At 62.2% G+C, this 19,830-nt stretch overlaps 1 protein-coding gene across 3 annotated transcripts in view; it reads left to right on the top strand.

Moving 5' to 3' along the window:
• The window catches only part of SKI (SKI proto-oncogene), a 70,930-nt gene extending 55,321 nt beyond the window's left edge, over positions 1-15,609 (top strand). The window contains exons 2-7 of one of the 3 annotated variants that reach the window (XM_025857063.2): positions 8,684-8,803; positions 8,922-9,037; positions 9,605-9,873; positions 9,964-10,265; positions 11,342-11,512; positions 12,376-15,609. In XM_025857063.2, coding sequence (XP_025712848.1) covers positions 8,684-8,803; positions 8,922-9,037; positions 9,605-9,873; positions 9,964-10,265; positions 11,342-11,512; positions 12,376-12,564 — 1,167 coding nt within the window. In that variant the 3' untranslated portion in view covers positions 12,565-15,609. Of the gene's footprint in view, positions 1-8,683; positions 8,804-8,921; positions 9,038-9,604; positions 9,874-9,963; positions 10,266-11,341; positions 11,573-12,375 lie in introns of all 3 variants that reach the window. The other 2 variants (XM_025857061.2, XM_025857060.2) reach the window with 2 other exon arrangements.
• Positions 15,610-19,830: the final 4,221 nt, after the last annotated feature.

Here is a 19,830-nt window from a genome sequence, read left to right as displayed (position 1 = left end):
GCAGGGGTGCCACCCCCCACGGGGCTATCATGTCGGCCCCCTGGAGGAGGTCCGTGACCTCACTCCCAGGCCTCAGCCTCTGCGGGACACACGGGTGCCGTCTCCTCATGTTGGCCTCGCCGCTTCGCAGAAATCCTTCCCCTGAAATCAAAACAGCTTTGGATGTTTGATGAAATGCTCTCCCCAGCTCCTGGCATGGACCGGTCTCGACTCCCTGAGTGCGCCGACGAGCGCGGGTCTAGTCGGAGGCCGGCGGGTGCGGCGCAGGATAGGGGGTGCAGGGCAGGTGTGTTCTGCAGGAGAGCACGTACACCCAGCTCTGTGTGAGCTTCACGGGGTGGGGGGGGGGGGGGGGGGGCTCAGGTTCATCTCCTGGAACTTGTGTCTGCTCTGTGCCGTTCACTTGTCCAGAGTGGAGGCGGCTCCGTGCAGAGGCTGGCGATCCTCCCAGTACCCGACTGCTTTCCTGACGGCCGTCTCAGCCAGACACGGCCACGCTGCTCGCAGGGCCACTGCAGCAAACCCTGGCTTCTCGCGGACGCCCGGTTCGCCAGGGGGCTGAGGCTGAGTGCCAGGGGCAGGCTGTGCTTTGCTCCGCGTTGCAGTTGCTCTGGTGCAGGAAGTGGTGGGGGCATTGCTCCAGGCCCTCCTCCACGTGCCCTGGGTGGGTTAGGTTTCGCCTTCACTTGTGGGCCGAGACGTGGCATCTCTGATGTGGCCATGGTGGTGGCCTGGGCAGAGGTGGGACGTCTGTTGGCCTGGCAGCCCCTTTGCCAGGTGCTCTGTCATTGGACCCTCACACTGTGCCTCTTTACCAGTGAGACTATTGGAAGTCTGAGCGGTCAGCCTCAGGGTCAGGCTGCCTGAGGGCCAGGCAGCAGGGTCTCAGGAATGGATTGATGCTCATTCTTGTCTTCTCTAGACCCACCCACTGAAGGGGGCCCTGTATTTGCTCATAAATAAGCAAGCAAGAAGGAGTACCCCTGGTGGCCACCCTTTCCACCATCTGGCTGTATCCTCCTTGGTGTCTAGGCCTTTTTCGGGGACCCCATCCCCTTTCTGGGGACCCTCTGCCATCTCCCTGCAGAGCCCTGCCCACCGACGCCATGGGTCTTTGTGTGAGGGTGCTCACAGATCCGGGTCCTGCTCCAGGACCAGCACCTCTGGCTGGCTCGGACAGCCGTCTCTGTGGGTGTGTGGAACTGGGAAGCTCCACCTCTGAGGCTGGGCCTCAGGACCCAGGTTCAGATGCTGCTTCTCTGTCTGGGGCCCGGGTGGCCTCCCCCAACCAAAACACCCTGTTGGGAACATGACTCTGGCCTTCCAGGGCTCCTGGGGGCCCCTCAGCACTCCTGCTCTGAGGGGTGACAGACTGGGGGATTCTTCTGGCACCAGCCAGCTGGTCTCTTGGACCAAAGCATGTAGCTGACCCAGATCTTGTAGGACTTGCTTGGATCTCCTATAAGACTAAGAGGATGTGAAGACCAAAGTGGTGGAGTTCAGTCCCTCCTCTCCTCATGTCACGCCCCTCAGCCACGCATGCGCCCCCAGCCTTGACACCACGAGAACTTCATCTGTGCTCGTTCCCGAGCTTGACGACTGTGACTTCCCCTGGTGTGGCTAAAGCTGCCTGCTCAGCACCAGGACAGCAGGACCCCTTGGGGGACACTGGGCAGGCATGGAGGCTGGTGTCTGGCGGTGTTTTGTTTTGCTTTTGGGTGTACAAACCGTCTCTGTAAAGTTTGACTCAAACCCCTTGTCTGGAAGTTTCAAAGCAGGGACCATCAGCGCCAGACTGGCCGTGAGAGGGAAAGGGGCTTTGATTCAAGACCTGTTGTTTGGCTTCTAATTAGTAATTAATTGGTAATTAGGCATTAACAGCTGAGTAGATGAGCAGTGTGGAAAGCACAAGGCTGAGGCCCAGCAGCTGGGCACTGCCCAGAGTGACTGTCTCTGTCATGGGAGCCCCTAGTGGACAAGGCAGTGGGGTCTGCCCCTGCTCTCCTGTGTGGCCACTCTGTGGCATCCCTCCGTGGGCCTGTGAGGGAGGGGGGCTGAGCTTTCCTGATGTGCTAGGGCCAAGGCCACGGGGGCGGGGGAGGGGGGGCTGCTGCAAGGCTCTCGGCCCCCTGATCTTGGAGCTGTCAGCTCTAGGGTGTGTAGACCTATAGACCGGGCTCAGCCTGCCTTGGGGTCACCCATGGCCGCTCCTGCCTAGCTGCCAATGACCGACCCACCGTCTGGGTGTGGCCAAGATGTCGCGCTCCCTGTGGAAGATGCGTATGCTTGGAGGCCCCAAGTAGCTACAGGATCTGCTAAGTCCACCCCCACTGTGACGTCTGAAAGGGGTTCACACGCTCCTGAGCCCTGGGGAGCCTCTCCTAGGTCTGGGTCATTGGTCCTTTGTCCTCCTTGGACTCTTTGCAGAGGTCTGGCCCACAGTGAGCTGGGGGTCTTGGGAGGATAGGAATTTGTTCTTCGTCCCCCCTGTGACTTCGAAATTCTCTTTCCTAATCCCTGAGGAATTGACCAGAATTCAGCCCCAGACCACTTGCACGTTGGGCAGAAGAGGGTCTCAAATGGATCTTCCTGATGTATTCTGCCCTGGCATTTGGCTGAGGCCTGTGGTTCTGTTGTCATCAGCTTGTGCTGGAGCAGCTGGGGCTGCCCCCTGGCTCAGCTCTCCTATCCCCGGCCGGGGGCCCCTGCTTAGACCTGGTTGCTGCTGCTTGAGCACACACCCCCGGAGAGGCTTTCTCGCCCCAGGGGCTGTGCCTGACCCTCACCTGGGCCTGGTGCTGCTGGGGGAGGCAGATTGCTGTTGCTGAGCCCCTCCCTGGCTCCCAGCCGCTGCAGGCTCAGGGACCTGGGATCTTTTCCTCTGTCGGGATGCCCCCTGACTTTGCCGGCCCTCGGTGGGGATCCAGAGCTCTGGGCCCGTGGACGTCCACACAGTGACTGGCCTCAGTGAGGATGCTGGTCTTCTGTCCAGGGCCACACTACCCCGTCAGTGCCCAGGCATCTTGCTGGGAGGGCGCACTCACCTTTTCCTCCAGCCATGGTGTTCAGCACTGTTGGGTCAGAGGGGACCTGGGTGGCAGTTGATGTCAGTCCCGCTGTGTGGCGCCCGGGGCTGCATGTGTCCCTGGCTTTAGTCCACGGGGCCAGAGTGGGTGGAGCACCTTAGTGTAGTAAGGAAACAAAACCAACACAGTTCCCATCTGCTGGGGGGGCGGGTACTCACTGTGCCCGGTCGTACGTGCGCTCGCAGGTACCAGTGACCTTTGTATCTGTGAGCAGCCTGCACAACCGAGCTGAGTGTGCGCTGGCCTGGCACCACGTGCCGAGGGTGCCCAGATAGGGCACAGGGAGAGAGGGGCTTAGTGGGGGACGTCGCAGAGAAGGTTGAGGGAGCTGGAGGTATGCTGACGCTGCTGGCCTGCCCTCAACGGACGTTTGCTTTGGGACATTGGCTCGCCTGGCAGAGCTGGTGCCCTGCGGGCAGACTAGAGCTGCCGCTTCTGGTTCTGTGAGCATCTGTAGCCCCAGTTCTAATGACAGGCAGAGTCTTCGGACCGTCATGTTCAGATCCTCAGCCTAAGGCCCACACATCCCCCAAGTGCGCGTGGATAAAGTTTGGGGTCCGTGGGGGCGCCTGGGTGGCTCAATTGGTTAAGCGACTGCCTTCGGCTCAGGTCATGATCCTGGAGTCCCGGGATCGAGTCCCACATCGGGCTCCCTGCTCAGCGGGGAGTCTGCTTCTCCCTCTGATCCTCTTCCCTCTCGTGCTCTCTCTCTCTCATTCTCTCTCAAATAAATAAAATCTTAAAAAAAAAAAAAAAGTTTGGGGTCCGTGGACCTGGGTGGAGCAGGTGACTTTATTCCCATCGACTTAGAGGGACCTCTTCCTCCTGCGGGTCAGCCACCCAGGGCAGCACCCGTCCCTCCCGTGTGAGCTCAGCGCCGGATGTGGCAGGTGTGCGGGGTGCAGCCCTGTTCAAGCTGGCTCTGTGTGCATACGGTGCCTGGTACGTCTGTACACGCAAAATGCTGGCAGATGGTGCAGACCGGCCCGGCCTCACTCTCCTGGATCTGTGCTCTCCGGGCACGTTCTGTTCTCGCAGCCAGGTGTCCCTCCTTTGGGTCGTCTGGGTTCGCGACGCGTGGCTGTGTGCTCAGCTGGCCTCTGGCTCTGCCTGGCAGATGGGTGGGAGCTGCCCCTCCTCACCGCCAGTGTCACCCCAGCACCGGTTACCTGGAGCAGCCAGAGCTCCGTGCCGAGGTCGGGGTGTGGGCCTGGGCCTCGGGCTAGTGCCATTAGCCAGCATCTGGAACATCTTTTCTCCCCCACTCTGTTCCCCCCATGTATGGTTTTTCTTTCTGTTTGAAGATGTCCAGGGCGGTGCACTAGGAACCATGCATGAAAGGTGGCAGGGCAGGCCCCAGGGACCTCTCCTGGGTTCATCCCAGGGCAGTCTTGGGAGGCGGAGTGGTAAAGAGCTCATTGCCCTAAGAAAATGTGGGGTACTGCCAGTGGCCTCTCTCCCAGGAGTCTTGCATCTAGGGGTTCCCAGATGCCAGGTCAGGGCCCACGCCCAGGCCTGCTGCCGTGCTGCTGGAACGTGGGGTTCTCAGCAGAGCGTGGAGGAGGGGACTCAGAAACCCAAGGGAAGCCGCTGGTCTCCGAGCCCAGAGCCCTCCTTCCGCCCTGCCCTGCTTCTGGGCCTTGGCATAGGCTGTCCCTCTATGCGTTTGGGGCTCAGACACAGAATGAAGTATGTCCTTTGTGAGCACGAGGCCCCAGGGCTGATGCCAGAGCTTCCCCGGCTCCTGGTGGCTGCTGACCCTCTCCTCTACCCGGCTCTTCCCGGCGCTGGCCTTGGGTGGTCGCCACAGCCCCAGCAGAGCCATCCTGCCCCCCACCCCCCTTGTGTCTGATAGAGCCTCTGACATGACAGAGCCCCGCGGCCCAGCTCAACAAACAAGTCACATGGGAAAGTCACTCCTGCATCATACCCCCACATCCTTGCAAACCTCCCGAGACCCCTGGGCAGGGTGTGCAGAACCTCATCGTGGGGTGTCCTCTCTGCTCTGTGGGGTGCACACACAGCTGCTGGAAAGCCCTGGGTGGGCGCCTACGTGGTCTGCAGCCAGCTCTTTTTTAAAAAAACATTTATTTTTAAAAATTGTGGTGAGATATAGACAACATAAAATGTACCCTTGTAAGCGTGTTAAGCATACAGTTCAGTAGCATTAAGTACATTCACATTTTTGTGCAACCATCACTTCCAGTCATCCATGGAATTTTTTTCACCTTGTAAAACTGAAACTCTATACCCATTAAACATAATTTCCATTCCTACCTCCCTTCAGCTCCTGGCAAACACAATTTTTTTTTAAACTTAAATTTAGTTAATTAACATACAGTGCATTACTAGTTTCAGGTGCAGACTTCAGTGATGCCTCAGTTGCATACAACACCCAGGGCTCATCACATCACGTGCCCTCCTCAGTGCGGGTCCCCCAGTTACCCCGTCCCCCCACCCATCACCCCTCCAGCAACCCTCAGTTTGTTCCCTAGAGTTAAGTGTCTCGTATGGTTTGTCTCCCTCTCTGACTTTGGTTTTATTTTTCCTTCCTTCCTCTGTGATCCTCTGGTTTCTTAAATTCCACATATCAGTGAAATCCTGTGGTATTTGTCTTTCTCAGACAGACTTATTTCGCTCAGCATGGTACCCTTGAGTTCCATCCATGTGGTTGCAAATGGAAGATTTCATTCTTGTTGACAGCTGAGTAGTATTCCACTGCATATAGACCACGTCTTCTCTGTCCGTTCATGTGTCCATGGACGTCTGGGCTCCTTCCACAGTTTGGCGATGGTGGACATTGTGCTCAGCTCTTCAGCAGAGTGGCTGCTCCGTGGCTGGCAGGGGTCCCAGAGGCTGTACGTGTCCTGCGCGGGGGCGTGTGCGTGTGGGGGCACACTTGTGCATAGCGGCACATGCTCGCGCCCTTGTGTGGGGCAATGCTCTTCTGTGCCTGGAGCCCCGCGGGTAAGCGTCTGCGGGGAGTGGTGTGGCCTGCTGTGGTAGCCATCCACGCTGTGCGGGACCCTCGGCAGGCTCTTGGCCTGAGGCTCAGGGGAGTAGGCCCAGAAGCCCACTCCCTCCTTGAGGGTTGTGGGCCCCCATGATACAGCTTGGAGGCCTTGAGAAGGGTCAGGAACCAGAAGTGACTGTCCTTACCTGCTTGCTGATCTCTTGTGGAATGGGGATGCCGTGGGCTGTCCCTGGGGCTCAAGTGGGCCCTGCTAGGAACAGTGGCCTTCCAGGCCCGGAGAAGCACATCCTGCCAGGGCTTTGGATTGCGCTCGGGTGAGAGGGAGCAGCAGTCCTCCCTCAGGGCCTGTGTCCATGTCCTGGCAAGGCTCACCTGCTGGCCCCTTCCTGCTGCTCTCTCACTTTCATAGAAGGTTCTGCTCATGGGGTTTTTCCTGCTATAGGACTCTCAGAGGAGTTACTCCAGCTACCTGAAGACCCGTCCCCATCCTAGGGTTGGCAAGCTTGGGGTGGGGGCGTCGGGGAGTCGCAGGCCCTTTCTCCAGAGCTCACAGGCTCGGTTTAGTGCTCCGTGTTTGCAGGCCAGGTCCCTGACTGGGAGTCTGCCCCCTGCCCGCCTCACTCCCCCACCACACAGATGGGGCTCTGGCCCGTGGGCATGGGGCGCCACTAGCTACCCACCATGCGGGGGGGGTGACCCTACTCCTGAGTCGCGTGCACCCCTCAGGAGTGTCCCTGAACCTGCGGGAGCCGGTGCCAGGCCTGTGGCTTTTCTCTTGAGAACTCAGCTTGTTTCCTCTTCTCCCTGCTTCCTATCTGCTCAGACAGGAAGCTCCACCCTTGCTGGCGTAACCGCCCCCCCACACCCCGTCGCCCGGCCGCTGGCCCCCCGCTCACCCGCTCACAGGAGGTATCCAGGCCGTGCGGGCAGACGTCACCGGGACGCTCTCCCCTAAAAAGCACCAACAAACAGGTCTTTCTTTCCTGAATGATTGTTTCATGTCTGAGCAGACTGTCCACAGTCGTCTGTGGGTTTCCCCCCGAAGCGCCTCCCAGAGCTGGGCATGGGCCTCTGAGCTGCGGGGCTCTGGGCCTCAGGGCAGCTGCTTCTCTGTGAGGACAGAGGCCAGTGCACCCCTGCACAGGGTCTGAGGTCCTAGTATTTCCTCCCTGGGGCCCGAGGGCTGCCTAGGTCCCAGAGTCGTCCTCGACCCTGCATATTTGTCCCCCGAGAGGGGCTGCTGTGGGGTGGGGTGGGGCCCCATGAACACGCGTGCATACGGACATGTGCCGGGCTTGGTCGGGCCCTCTGCCCAGGGTCCCGTCTGTCCTGTCTCTGGAATTTTGTGATGACGGCCCTGGTAAGCGGGGCACTTCTGTTGACCACTTGACTCCCTGCTCCCTTCCTCTCCCAGGAAGCCCGTGTCCCCCCAAGGGGCCAGGTCTGTGATGTAGTATTTTCTCCAAGTGTTCCTGGAGGTGGGAGGAGCCTTTCTCCCCCCCCCCCCCCCGTTACTGGTCTCCCCTCCAGCTGCCAGCAGAGCGCCCCCCACATCTGCTCCCTCCTCCTGAGGTCAGGCTGGGGGCGGGGGAGTGACAGGGCACCGGCCCTAGGTGGGTGATTGTGCACTGACCTGTGTGTGGCCCCCAGCACAGCTGCCCCGGTGGGGGGCGCACTATCCATTCTCCACAGATGGTTCCGTTTTCTTGGGAAGAGACCCTTTCTCCCTCAGGATCCTGCGCCATCGGGTTGGGGGACTTTGTTCTCCTGACACCGGTGCTGGAGCCACTCTTACTAGTGTCCTGCAGATACAACGTGGGGCCCCTGGGACGCTGGAGGAAAACATGAGCATGGCCTTGGTCCTGAAGCCCTGGACACTCGGTGGAGAGGGTCATCCTCTCTGTTTTTTTAAAGATTTTACTTACTTGAAAGAGAGAAGGAGAGACAGTGAGAGAGTACAGCAGGGGGAGGGGGAGAAGCCGGCCCCCTGCGGAGGAAGGAGCCCGATGTGGGGCTCGACCGCACGACCCCGGGATCATGACCTGAGCCGAAGGCAGACGTTTAACTGACTGAGCCACCCAGGCGCCCCGAGAGGGTTGTCTCTTATTTGGAGGATGTCTTTCTCCTGAGATCTTGCCAGACAGCTGCTCTGGCTGACAGCTAGTTGTCAGTTCTGCTTGGTGGAGCCCAGAACTCTGGGGACCTGGGTGAACCCCCCTGATGGAGGGCACCACACTTGGCCAGTGAGTCTGCCCGCTGGGCTGCCCCTTCCCCGTCCTGGCATGACCATGGCAGAGAGGCCAGAGTCCGCAGCTCCCATCAGTCATTTTGGCACCAAGTCGGCAGCGCACGGACAGGGAGGGCTGTGGCAGGGGGCTGTCCCCTCAAGTCCCCGCCCGGGGCTCGGCCTGGGCGCCCTATCCTGGGCCTTCTGCAGCGGTGGGGTGAGGTCCCAGCGTGGCAGCCCTACAGAGCGCTCGGGGAAGTGGCTTGTCCTGCCCTGGGGTCAGGTCTGCGCATCACTCTACGCACCTCGTGCACGGTCGAGTCTGCTGGTTGGAGACCCTGCCCAGAGCGCGGTTACCTCTGGAGATGCCAGCAACCACTCTTGTATTTCTCATAGGTCTCCTCCGAGCCCCCGGCCTCCATCCGGAAAACAGATGATGCCTCCTCCCAACTCCCTACGTCTTCTGAGAAGGACAAACAGTCTGGCTGGCTGCGGACCCTGGCCAGCTCCAGCAAGGTTGTGCGGGGAGTGGGGGGTGCTGAGCACGCTCACCTGAGCACGTCTTTGGGGTGGGGTGGCCGTCACTGAGGCTCCGCACCCCAGCCTCTCACACCCGGCGCCTCTCTTCCCGCAGAGCCTTGGCTGCGTTCACCCTCGCCAGCGCCTCTCTGCTTTCCGACCCTGGTCCCCTGCAGTGTCCACGAGTGACAAAGAGCTCTCCCCGCACCTCCCGGCCCTGATTCGAGACAGGTGGGTGCCTGCCATGCTGGCGGCTGGTGGTCAACACCAGGCCTAGGGACGTGGGGGCCGGGGTTGGGTTCTGCCACCGGGTGTCTGTAATCATCTGCTGGGTGAGACCTTTCCTTTAAGGGGTTGCCTAGAGTCTCTCAAAGTGGACACGATCCAAGAGAGGCTGTCGCTCTGCGTGTCTCAGGATGGGCCTCCCCCAGTCTGCTGGGCGCTCCTTCGGTGGCCTGAGCGCACAGTGAGGCGGGCTCAGCGTGGGCAGGATGAAGTGCCCAGAGCTGTGGGCCCGGGATTCTGCTGCATTTGTTCCTGCCCGCAGGCTGCGCTGTGGGGCCGCCTGGCCATGGGAGCAGCCAGGGAGGCCAGCCACAGTCACCACAGTGCTGGTCCTTTAGACGGTGTCGGGTGCGGCCAGCTACCCCGCAGCTACTGGCTGGCATCTCCTCCTTCACCGCCTTCCAGGGGGGCAGGTCCCCCGAGGAGCCTTCACGTGCTGGCCACGGTGGGGGTGGGGGTGGGGGGAGGGGCAGACGCCTGTGGCCCCAACGCCCCTCCCCCCGTGCCCCGCAGCTTTTACTCCTACAAGAGCTTCGAGACGGGTGTGGCCCCCAATGTGGCCCTGGCACCGCCGGCCCAGCAGAAGGTCGTGAGCAGCCCGCCATGCGCCACCGTGGTCTCCCGGGCCCCCGAGCCTCTGGCCACCTGCCTCCAGCCACGGAAGCGGAAGCTGACCGTGGACACCCCCGGAGCCCCGGAGACGCCAGTGCCCGTGGCCGCCCCGGAGGACGAGCGGGACTCGGAGGCTGAGGTGGAAGTGGAGAGCAGGGAGGAGTGTACGTGTGAGTCGGGGCCCCGGCCTGCCCCCGGGGCGGGGCCGCGCGGTGCTGCGCCAGCGCTCTGGTGACCCCCGCCCCGTCTTGTTTCCGCAGTCACCTCCTCCCTGTCTTCGCTCTCCTCCCCATCCCTTACCTCATCCAGCTCCGCCAAGGACCTGAGCTCCCCCGGCGTGCATGCCCCACCCGCCGCGCCCGCCGCCCCCGAGGCTGCGGCCCCTGCTGACAGCTCGAGCGGCGGCCTGGAGGCCGAGTTGGAGCACCTGCGGCAGGCCCTGGAGGGCGGCCTGGACACCAAGGAAGCCAAAGAGAAGTTCCTGCACGAGGTGGTGAAGATGCGCGTGAAGCAGGAGGAGAAGTTGAGCGCCGCGCTGCAGGCCAAGCGCAGCCTCCACCAGGTGAGGCCCCCATGCCCCCGCTCCCCAGCTCTCCCTGCACGATGCGCCCTGCCCCTGGCCCGGCCCCTCATGGGGCTGGCCTGTCCGTCTGGGGGCAGCGGAGGCTGGGCTGCTCTCAGCGGGGAGCCCAGGACAGTTGTGGGTCCTTGGCGTGCACGCACCAGCACGGCCTGGTGTGTGCAGGACGAGGCTCTGAGGGTCCATTCCCACACGTGGGGTTGTCTGAGGTGGAGCCAGCAGGCTTCTCTGCAGCGAGTGTGCAGGCTGGACCAGGTGGCTCCAGGCACAAGCTCATGGCCTGTGCGTGCACACTGGCTTCTAGCTGATTCCATAGAATTGACCTCTTCCTTTTGAAGAGGGGGCTAGAGGCTTGAGGGTGTCTGGGCCCTGCCTGCATCCGCCTCCCACCTCAGTAGGGGGCAGACTGTGGGGCCAGCCCCCAGGTCCTCCACAGGCCGTGGCGTCCTCCACGCCACCTTTCCTCCCAGGTAGGCGGGGGAGGCCCAGAGTTCGCAGCGCCGGGGAGGGCGGCGCCTTCACATTGGGGCTCTGCGGCCTCGCTGGAGGCCCGCCCGGTGTTGGCTGAGTTCACACCTCTGCGGCTGGCGGCTGGCGTCTGGCAGCTTTGCACGTGGGCTCCTAGCACGGCACAGCCTCGCCATCCTGAGAGCCCGAGGATTTCAGATGTCTTCTCTAAGTGTGTGTCAAGCGCTCGCTCAGGATGCCCTTTCCCTGGTTCTGGGTGGAGGTGTGATTTCATACATGCATCCTCCTGCGGGGTGGGGCGGCCGTCGGTGAGGACGGGTGGAGGCGGAGGTGCTGAGGAGGGTGGCCTGGGAGCCCGAGCCGGTGCTCTGCCTTGAGGAAGTCCCGCGGGCTCTCTGAGCCGGGCTGAAACTTGCGCAGCACCTCCACCCTCTCAGGCTGTAGGCTGCGGAGCGCTGGGCCATGGGACCCTGTGGGAACGGGGAGGCAGGTGGCAGCCTTGTGCGGAGGCGGCGGGCAGGGGCGGCCTGGGAGGGGGCACAGGCTGGATGGTGACCCCGGTCTGCGGCGTGTGCTGCCTGCCCTCCCAGGAGCTGGAGTTTCTGCGTGTGGCCAAGAAGGAGAAGCTGCGGGAAGCCACGGAGGCCAAGCGCAACCTGCGGAAGGAGATCGAGCGCCTCCGAGCTGAGAATGAGAAGAAGATGAGAGAGGCCAACGAGTCCCGGCTGCGCCTGAAGCGGGAGCTGGAGCAGGCGCGTCAGGTGCGGGTGTGTGACAAGGGCTGCGAGGCCGGCCGCCTGCGCGCCAAGTACTCGGCCCAGGTACGGGCGGGGACTTCGTGGCGGGTCTTTGTGGCACCACCCGGGAGGCAGGACCCCGTGCCTGGCTGTGGGGAGGAGGGGGCACGGAGGCCTGTGCGGGGCCACAAAACACCGCCTCTGGACTCAGCTGTGTGGCAGGTCCCAGGTCTGGGCGGGAAGTGGCAGGTGCTCTCTTGGCACCTCCGGGACCCACTGCAAGCTTAGGGGACCATGGGGGCCCAGCAGGCTGATTTGGGCACTGCACACTGTCCTGGGCTTCAGGGGTCCGTCCTCCACAGGGAGGCAGTCCCCTGGCCGGTCAGGACCACCATGCGGGAGTTCTGCACGACTGTTTCCCTCCTGGCTGTGCCCTTCTTTGGTGGCTTTGCTTGAGGAACCAGCTCTGAGCCAGCCCCAGGGGTGCAGATGAGCCCCCATGCAGCCCCAGCTTCTCCTGTCCTGGGGCCGGGGCCGCAGCCCGCCCACCGTGTGTGGTTATGAAAGTCTGAGCACAGCCCGATCGGCCGTCCCGCCCGGCCAGAGTCCTGGATAAGGGGCCAGAGAGCACCACAGCCCCTCCTCCTCTGGCTGTGCTTCTGCTTCGAGAGCCTGGCCTGGGCAGCAGGCTCTCGAGGGAAACCCTGGCCTCAGGAGGTCAACAGGGTACCCCCAGGCCGCTGCTCTTGGGGTGCGTGCCATGTCTGGACTTGGGTCATGCTGCCACCCGAGAGGCTCTCCCAGGCCCTGGTCGCTGCCTCCCTCGCTGGAAGGAGGGTGGGCCGGGCCGGGGAGTGGGGGCCGCTAACACCCAGCGTCCCTTTCAGATTGAGGACCTGCAGGTGAAGCTGCAGCACGCGGAAGCGGACCGCGAGCAGCTACGGGCTGACCTGCTTCGGGAGCGCGAGGCCCGGGAGCACCTGGAGAAGGTGGTGAAGGAGCTGCAGGAGCAGCTGTGGCCGCGGCCCCGCCCCGAGGCTGCGGGCAGCGAGAGCACTGCCGAGCTGGAGCCCTAGCGGAGCCCACTGTCTGCCGCCAAGGTGCGGACGCCGCAGGGAGCGGGCGGGCGGGCGGCCCACGCCAGCGGGGGCTGGGGGGGGGGCTCTGCGCGCCGGCGGGCCCACCCCCACGTCCACATAGCACAACGTCTTACTGTGCCTATAACCAAGCGAGTGTTTGGAACCACATACTTTTGGAATCCACTGCAAAATTTTCTACTGGCCAAGTTCAAGTGCGCAAGCCGGGTTCCCAGCCGCAGCCGGAGCCAAGGGCTCCGCGCCTGCAGCGGCCCTCTGCTTGCTGGAACGTTCTAACATTTACATTTTTGTTATAAGCTATTTAAAACCAATAAGAAGACTTGATACTCAGAAAAATCAACAGGTTTTTTTTAATGACTAACTTTTAAAAGCCCCACCAACACGTGACGCCATCCGAGGACCTGCTAAGGGAGCCGGGGTGCAGCCGCCCCGCCCCGCGAAGCCATCGCAGCTCGTCCGTGGCCGCGAGAGGACAGGGAGGGTTTTCTCCAGAGTCTATTTTTTCAGCGACGAGGACCCAGGCCTCCTGTGCTGCTGCCGGGAAGAGCAGGGAGGGCGCAGGGAGCCGGGCCGCCTGACCGCCCGCCTGCCCACCAGGCAGCCCCCGGGAGGGGGGGGCAGTGAGTGCCGGGCCCGCTCCGCCTCGGCCGCCCTCCCCGGCCCGCTCTTGTCGCGTCGGGACTGAGGCTGCAGCGTTGGAACAAAACAGCATTACTTCACTTTTTTTTTCTTTTTTTTTGTTCATTTAAACGTATATTTAGAACTGCACTTTGTCAAAAATCTTCCCTTCTCTTTTTATTCCCCAGTTAACTGAGGTTTTTACTTTTCAAATATTGCAAACCCATTTATAGAGCAGTCCACATCCTAAGTGCTCGAGTGTTTAGAAACCCCCTCTGGTGCTTGGTTGAACAAGGGAATCACAAAACGAAAATGCAAAAACTGAACTTCGGGGGGTAGTTCTGTGCCTTCCAGCATCTTGTACAGCAAATCCTGACTCGTCTTTTTACCCCCGAGACACCTGTCTTCAGACTGAATCTGCCACTATCAGAATAAGTTACTTGCATTTATTCCAAATAATCTCGTTTACTCTCAACTGTTCATGCAAATTGTATAAGGTTTTTTATGCCCAAGCTTGAAAAATGATTTCCCAGTAGACGAGAGGCGGCTACCCATCCTGAAATTATGGTATTTATGTACATGAGAAAGATCTTACCAGAATTCTTTGCTTGACCCCGTTCTAACGCCGAGGCAGCTGTGAGCGCGGACGGAGGTGGAGAGTGCTGGCCCAGGTGCAGGCGCCGCCCGCCGTCACGACCAGCAGAGGCTTGGTGACCATGTCATCTGCAGGGTTCTCGCCCATGGTTTACTGGGGGGGAGGGGCGCAGGTGCTGCTGGACCCCCCTTCTAAAGTGCAATGCAAAAGGGACACCATATATATGCAGCGTTTGTTTGGATTTTTTTTTTTTTTTTTGCTTTTGTTTTTTTTGCAGTTACGAAATCTGTATGCATGGAATGTTAAACCTCTGCCGTATGTATACCCATTGATGGGCATTATTACCGGGTCCTGGAAGGGGCCGGTCGTGCTACACAACACTCAGAATGCTGTGTTCAGCCTTGTTTTTCCAGAGTTGTGTTTTTTCAGTCATTTCTTCAAGGGGAACTAAATGATTTCGTCGGAGCAGAGCTTTAAGTGTGCCCTCGTGCTTCTGGGTGGCAGTGCTCTGTTGCCAGGAGAGATCAAAGGGCCACTGCGGCCCGTTGCCCGGGGCCACCCGTTCACTTTTCGGTTTTGGGCTCCAGAGGGTGGTGAGCTTCTCTTGAGTTCTGTGTGGGGGCCCCGCCTCCCGTCGCCCTCGCCCTGCCCACCTCCGGTCACCATCTCCACCGCTGGGGCCACGCCTCCACTGGCCAGCTTCGTCCGGGAAGGTCGGGAAGAGCTGGGCGTGCTGCGGCCGGGCCGGGCCCGCCCCACCCGTCCCCGCCCAAGGGGCCTGCGGCCCGCCAGAGCTGGGGTGGTGGGGACCCGCCGTCCCAGGCTCCCCGGGCACCAGCAGCTCAAGCCCTCCTGGGCAGCTCCCTTGGTGAAGCCGGGGTGGGGGTGGGGGGCAATCGGCCCGTTCTGGCCGCTTCCATCCGAGGGGCCTGAGACCTGGCTCTCATCGTGCAGCTGCGGTTCAGTTTCTCTGCAGAAGGGAGAAGAGTCTGTCTTGTCGGCTGCTGACGCTCCCTGTGTGTAAGATCCATTATCCAGATGATTGTGTATTCAGTTTAATTACTCATTATTTCTATGCTGAAAGAGGATTTTTAACGAAGGGAAAAACAACAGCAATAACATTCATATCTTTGGAGCAGCTAACTCACACATAATATCCTGCTTTTCGTATGGAACTAGCGCCATGTAAAAACAGTCCCTGTAAATACTGTCCCTCGGCACTGTTGTATCGCACGCGTGTACGTGGCTCCTTTCTCAGAAACTCGTTTCTTACCTGGTAGTTGTCTTGTTTTCTGGGTTGTTTCGAACTGAGGAAGAACAGCTCACCTGCCCGAGGGGATGGACCCTCCGCCAGCCCCCGTGGCACCCCTGCGCCCCCCCCCCCCCCGGCCCCCGCCTCCCCCCCCCCGCCCACCCCCCCACCCACCCACCCACCCACCCACCTACCTACCCACCGCGTCCACCAGGCTCGAGAGGCCGTCTCGTTCTTGCTTTAAGTCAGGAGTCACGAGCGACATTTTTTTTCAATTAAGGAAAAAAAACCCACAGCTCTACCTTCATATCCGCCAGGAGCGTCTGCATCGCTGTCCGCGTTCCCTCCTTCGCTGCTGCTAATGACAACAGGATGACTTACTCTACTATCGAAAACTATTTTTATGTAATTAATGTATGCTTTCTTGTTTATAAATGCCTGATTTAAAAAGAAAAAAGAAAAAGCTTGGCATATTTATCTACTTCGCTGTGTACCCGTTAGTCCTTTGGCGCCCCTCCCCCAAACAGATGACATTGTACAATAAAGGACTTTGAGAGTACGCCTATAGGACAGCCATGCTTGCCCCCCTCCCCCCGGGTCACCATCTGGGCCCGAGCCCAGGGAGGGCACGGGGGGTCTGTCTGCCTGTCAGACTGTGCGGACCTTTGGTCTCCATCGACCCCAAGTGACGTGGGGTCTCGGTGGGCAGCGTCCCGGCTGGGGTGCTTGTCTAGGTCCCACCCGGCTGGGTGGCCCACGGATCGCAGCTGGAGGGGGACCGTGCCCGGGGCCTGGAGACCTGCCCCCCCGGGGTAGATGGCCAGCTCCCCTCAGGTGGTGTGGGAGCCCTGGGCCCCAGCGTGGCGTCCTGAGGGAGCAGCAGCACGGGGGTGCCACAGTGCTGGGCGCCAGGGCGCCGCCTCTCCCAGCTGCCCGTCGCTGCCCATGTCCCGCCTCCCAGCTAGCTCCACAGCGGCCCCTCCAAGGTCACGTGGAGGGCATTTGGAGAGCCGGGCGGTGGGAAACCCAATGCCCAGCCCCCCAGCTGCACACACAGCTCCAGCAGTCCTCAGGAGCCCCCCAGAGAGGGGTGCGGGGTCGGCTGGGGTATGGACCACCCCACCCAGGCAGCCTGGAAAAACCCACTCAACCTGGGCTCCAGGCTTCTGCTCAGGTCAGGCCTGGAGCGTGAACAGTGCGGACCAGGAGGAAGAGCCTCAACGCCCGCCCTCGCCTCTGCCTGTCATTCACGGGCTCGCCGAGGCCAAGATCCCAGCCACTTTGGGGTGCCACCTAGGGTCCGACACAGAGGCTGAGTTGGGGGCAGGTGAAGAGGGAAGGCGGACGGTTTATAAGCTGGGCCCCAAGCCACAGCCCCCACCTCTGTCCCCTCCTGCTGCTCCTCAGGCCCCGGGGCCCTGCCTGGGGTCCTGGGCCCGGAGGCATGGATGACAAGCTTACTGCAGCGGGACTCAGACCTCAAGAGCGGAGCCCACTCCCCTCCACCACTGCCCCCTCGGTCACCTGGGCCTGGCTCCCCGTTCCTCTCGGGGGTGGCCTCCCAGGGAGCTGTGGGACCATTGGCCAGAATCTGAGTGCCCCCTTCCTGGGTAGGGCTGGACACCTGGGGTCTGTCTAGCACTCTTGCGAGGGCTACCCCTCGCTGTCTTCTGGGATCTCCCAAGTGGACAGTTGTCCACTGTGGCCTGCTGGGGGTCCCAGGGGCACCCCTGCAGCCATGGGTGTGAGCCAAGGGCTTGCAGCCAAGGTCCTACCTGTGCCCGGTGCCAAACACTTGCCCCTTTCTCGGTCTCACGACCAGGCCCACCTGAGTGGGCAGCAGGACCTCGCGTGACCTTGCAGACTTGTCCAGACCTGCGATCCCCATGGGGCATCGATGCCGCCACTTGACGTCCCCTCCCCAGGGCCTGCCAGGCCTCGTCCTTCCCCGGAGCATCTCCTGCTGCCACTGCTCGGGACCCGTGGGCTCTCGGCTTCCCGGTCTCCACCCCGGTTCCACCGTGAAGGCCGGCCTGCCCCTCCAGGCCCCGGATGTGGGAGGCAGGAGGGGAGAGGCAGTCCCGGAGGAGGGCAGGAGGCCCATGTGGGCCCGGGAAGGAGGGCTTCCCCAGGAGGCAGGGCTGGTGCAGGCCGTGGGGGCACTGTGTGGCCAGCGTGGGGCGTGGCCCGGGGCGGGGGGGGCTTGGAGCTGGGCTGGCGGCCGACTCAGAAGCACGGGATGCTGGCCAGCACCTCCTGGGGGCCAGGGCTCCACTTTGGGGTTCACTTTTGGGTATAGATTTAAAGAGCCCTGGGTCAGGGCACCCGGGTGGCTCAGTCCGTTAAGTGTCCGACTTGTGATTTTGTCTCATTAAGGCCTCATGGGTAGGGGGACAGAGCCCTGCGTCCATCTGTCTGTCCTGGCTCCATGCTCAGTGGGGGGTCTGCTTGAGACTCTCGCTCTGCCCCTCCCACTGCGTGCTCTCTCAAATAAATCCGTCTTTAAAGGGCCCTGGACACCCTGATGCAGGGCAGACAGGACAGAAGCTGCCTGGGGTCAGAGCCCCCTTCCCAGTATTCCTGGCCGTACCCTGCCTCTTCGCCCCACCTCTGGGTCCCCTGGCTCAGGACCGCCCGCACCACTGGCAGGCCGGCCAGGCTCTCTTCAGGGGCCCATGAGGCTGTCCTGCTGCTTGGCCTCCCTTGCCCAGAGCCCTGGCCGAAGCCGGGGTCCCTGTGCTGGCAGCTCTGGGGCCCTCCCCACATGGTGCTACTTTCCAAGCCGCCCAAGGCTCCAGGGATGCGGTGAGCCCGGGGCGGAGGGGGTGCTCCTGGCCTGCCCTGTGACCGCCCCCACCCCTCGCCCCCAGCTTTCACTTCTGCCTCTGTCACCAGCAGCCAGGGCCCCACCCGGGTCCCCTGTGCACTCAGCTGTGCCTGCCCGTCTCTGTCTTGGGACCTCCACCCCTCCTCCAGTCTGTTGGCCCCAGAGCCACAGTCTGGCCCCCCGGGCCCCACCCAGCACCCTGTGGTCAGGGGGGCTGACCGCAGGCCAAGAACTCGCACCCTTATCTGGGGAGGCGGATGCCAGGCGCACCCTCCGTGGAAAGAGGAAGCCGCCTGCCCATTTACAGTAACAGCTGGTACGGCCCGTCCTCCCCTGGGCCCCCGGGGAGGACTGTGGGGTCCGTCCCTGGCGTTCAGTGTGGTCCCCAGCCTCCACCCCACCCACACCCCCAGCTGTAGCCAGCAGCCCCCTCCCGGGCTCACCCAGCCTGGAGCCTGACCTGCCTCCGCTCCCCACTGACACCCCTTTCCCTCTCCCTCTCTGCCTGTCAGGGGTCACCCCCCTTCTTGCTGGCCAGGCAGGGACAGGCTGGAGGGCTCACAAGACTCCCAAGGCCCCACACCCACACTCTGCTGGCCAGGGGCCCAGCACACTCTGGCTGACCACCACCTGCAGGAAGGCAGGCGTCCTGTAGGGAAAATGGGCAGGAGGGTCCTGCAGGACAGTCTGTGCCCCTCAGGAAAGGGTGTGCTGACCCCAGCTGGATATAAAAGCAGGGCCTTGGAGGGGGACCCTGACCCTCCCCACAGAAACCCACTGTGCTCTGTGCCCTCCTGTGTGCCCTGCCCACTGCCAGGCAACCCTGGCATGGGTGGGGGCAGAAATTTTGGGGCCTGGATGCCTGCCTGCCCGCCCCCCCCACCCCCTCCCCACACACAGCGATGACGTGAGCCTTGTAGGCCTCACATGGGCGGCCATCTGTGCCCAGACCCATGCCAGGGGCTGGGGGCCGCGGATGCTGGGGCTCCCAGCCCCTGGAGCAGGTGGCCCCTCTGTGGGGGGTGGTAGGGACAGGCAGGTGGAGCAGCCTGGCTTGTCTTTGGAGCGTCCTGTGCCAGGCAGGTGTCTGGCAGGGCTGGGGTCGCGCCTTCCTGCTCCAAGCCTGGCCCAGGAGCCCTTACTGGCAGGAAGCTTGGCCCAATCTCTTGCCCAGGTCACTCCTCCTGCCACAGAAGCTTGTTCTGGAAACCTCCAGGGACAGGCACCTTGTGAAGGATGGAGCCTGATGTCAGGGCTCGGCCCCCACCAGAGGACACCTGAGTCTAGCTCGAGGCCCAGGCAGGGGTGGGAGAGAGGAGAAGGCACGAGAGGGCCCAGCACACAAGGTAGAGGAGTAGGGAGGGCAGTGTCCAGGTCTGCAGCCCGGGGGCCATGGACACGGCTGTGGTGTCCGCACGCTTGTGTGCGTGGGAAAGCCAGGCCGACTTGCACACAAGCTGGCAAGTGACAAGGTGCCCACCAGGCCCCCTCCCTGTCCCCCCCATTTCAGCCCCCCCCCAGGCAGACGTAGGTATCCTGGACCCTCCTTGCCTTCTCTGCTCCGGCACCAGGGCTTCCCTCGGGCACTGGGGGCTGCAGGCGTGGGGCAGGGTGGTGGGTTCCCCTGGGGTCCAGCTCCCCTCCCTTGCCCCTGGTGGGGCCTTGACCCAGTGGAGGTGTGGCCCACACGACCGATTTCCTGTTTCTAAGAAAAAAACAGTCCCAGCAAAGGCGCTGGTCTGTGGAGACTACTGGCCAAGGTCTGGGGAGGGGCGGGGGAGGGGTTTTGTTTTGTCCAGAGGCCCTGGGACCAGAGGAGGGCTGCAGCGGGTGTGGCCAGCCTGGTGTCACTGGCGGGCCATCTGCCTTCCCTGGACACCTGCTTCCCCAGGCAGGAAGGCAGTGGTCAGCTGGGACAGGGGCCCAGGTCAGGGCTCCTACGCCGAGGCGTGG

Source organism: Callorhinus ursinus, unplaced genomic scaffold (genome assembly GCF_003265705.2).
Source record: "Callorhinus ursinus isolate GAN/ISIS: 27379988/994484 unplaced genomic scaffold, GSC_fseal_2.0 scaffold18, whole genome shotgun sequence".
NCBI lineage: Eukaryota > Metazoa > Chordata > Mammalia > Carnivora > Otariidae > Callorhinus > Callorhinus ursinus.
Note: the sequence above shows the minus strand (reverse complement) of the source record. Positions and strands in the feature narration are given on the sequence as shown.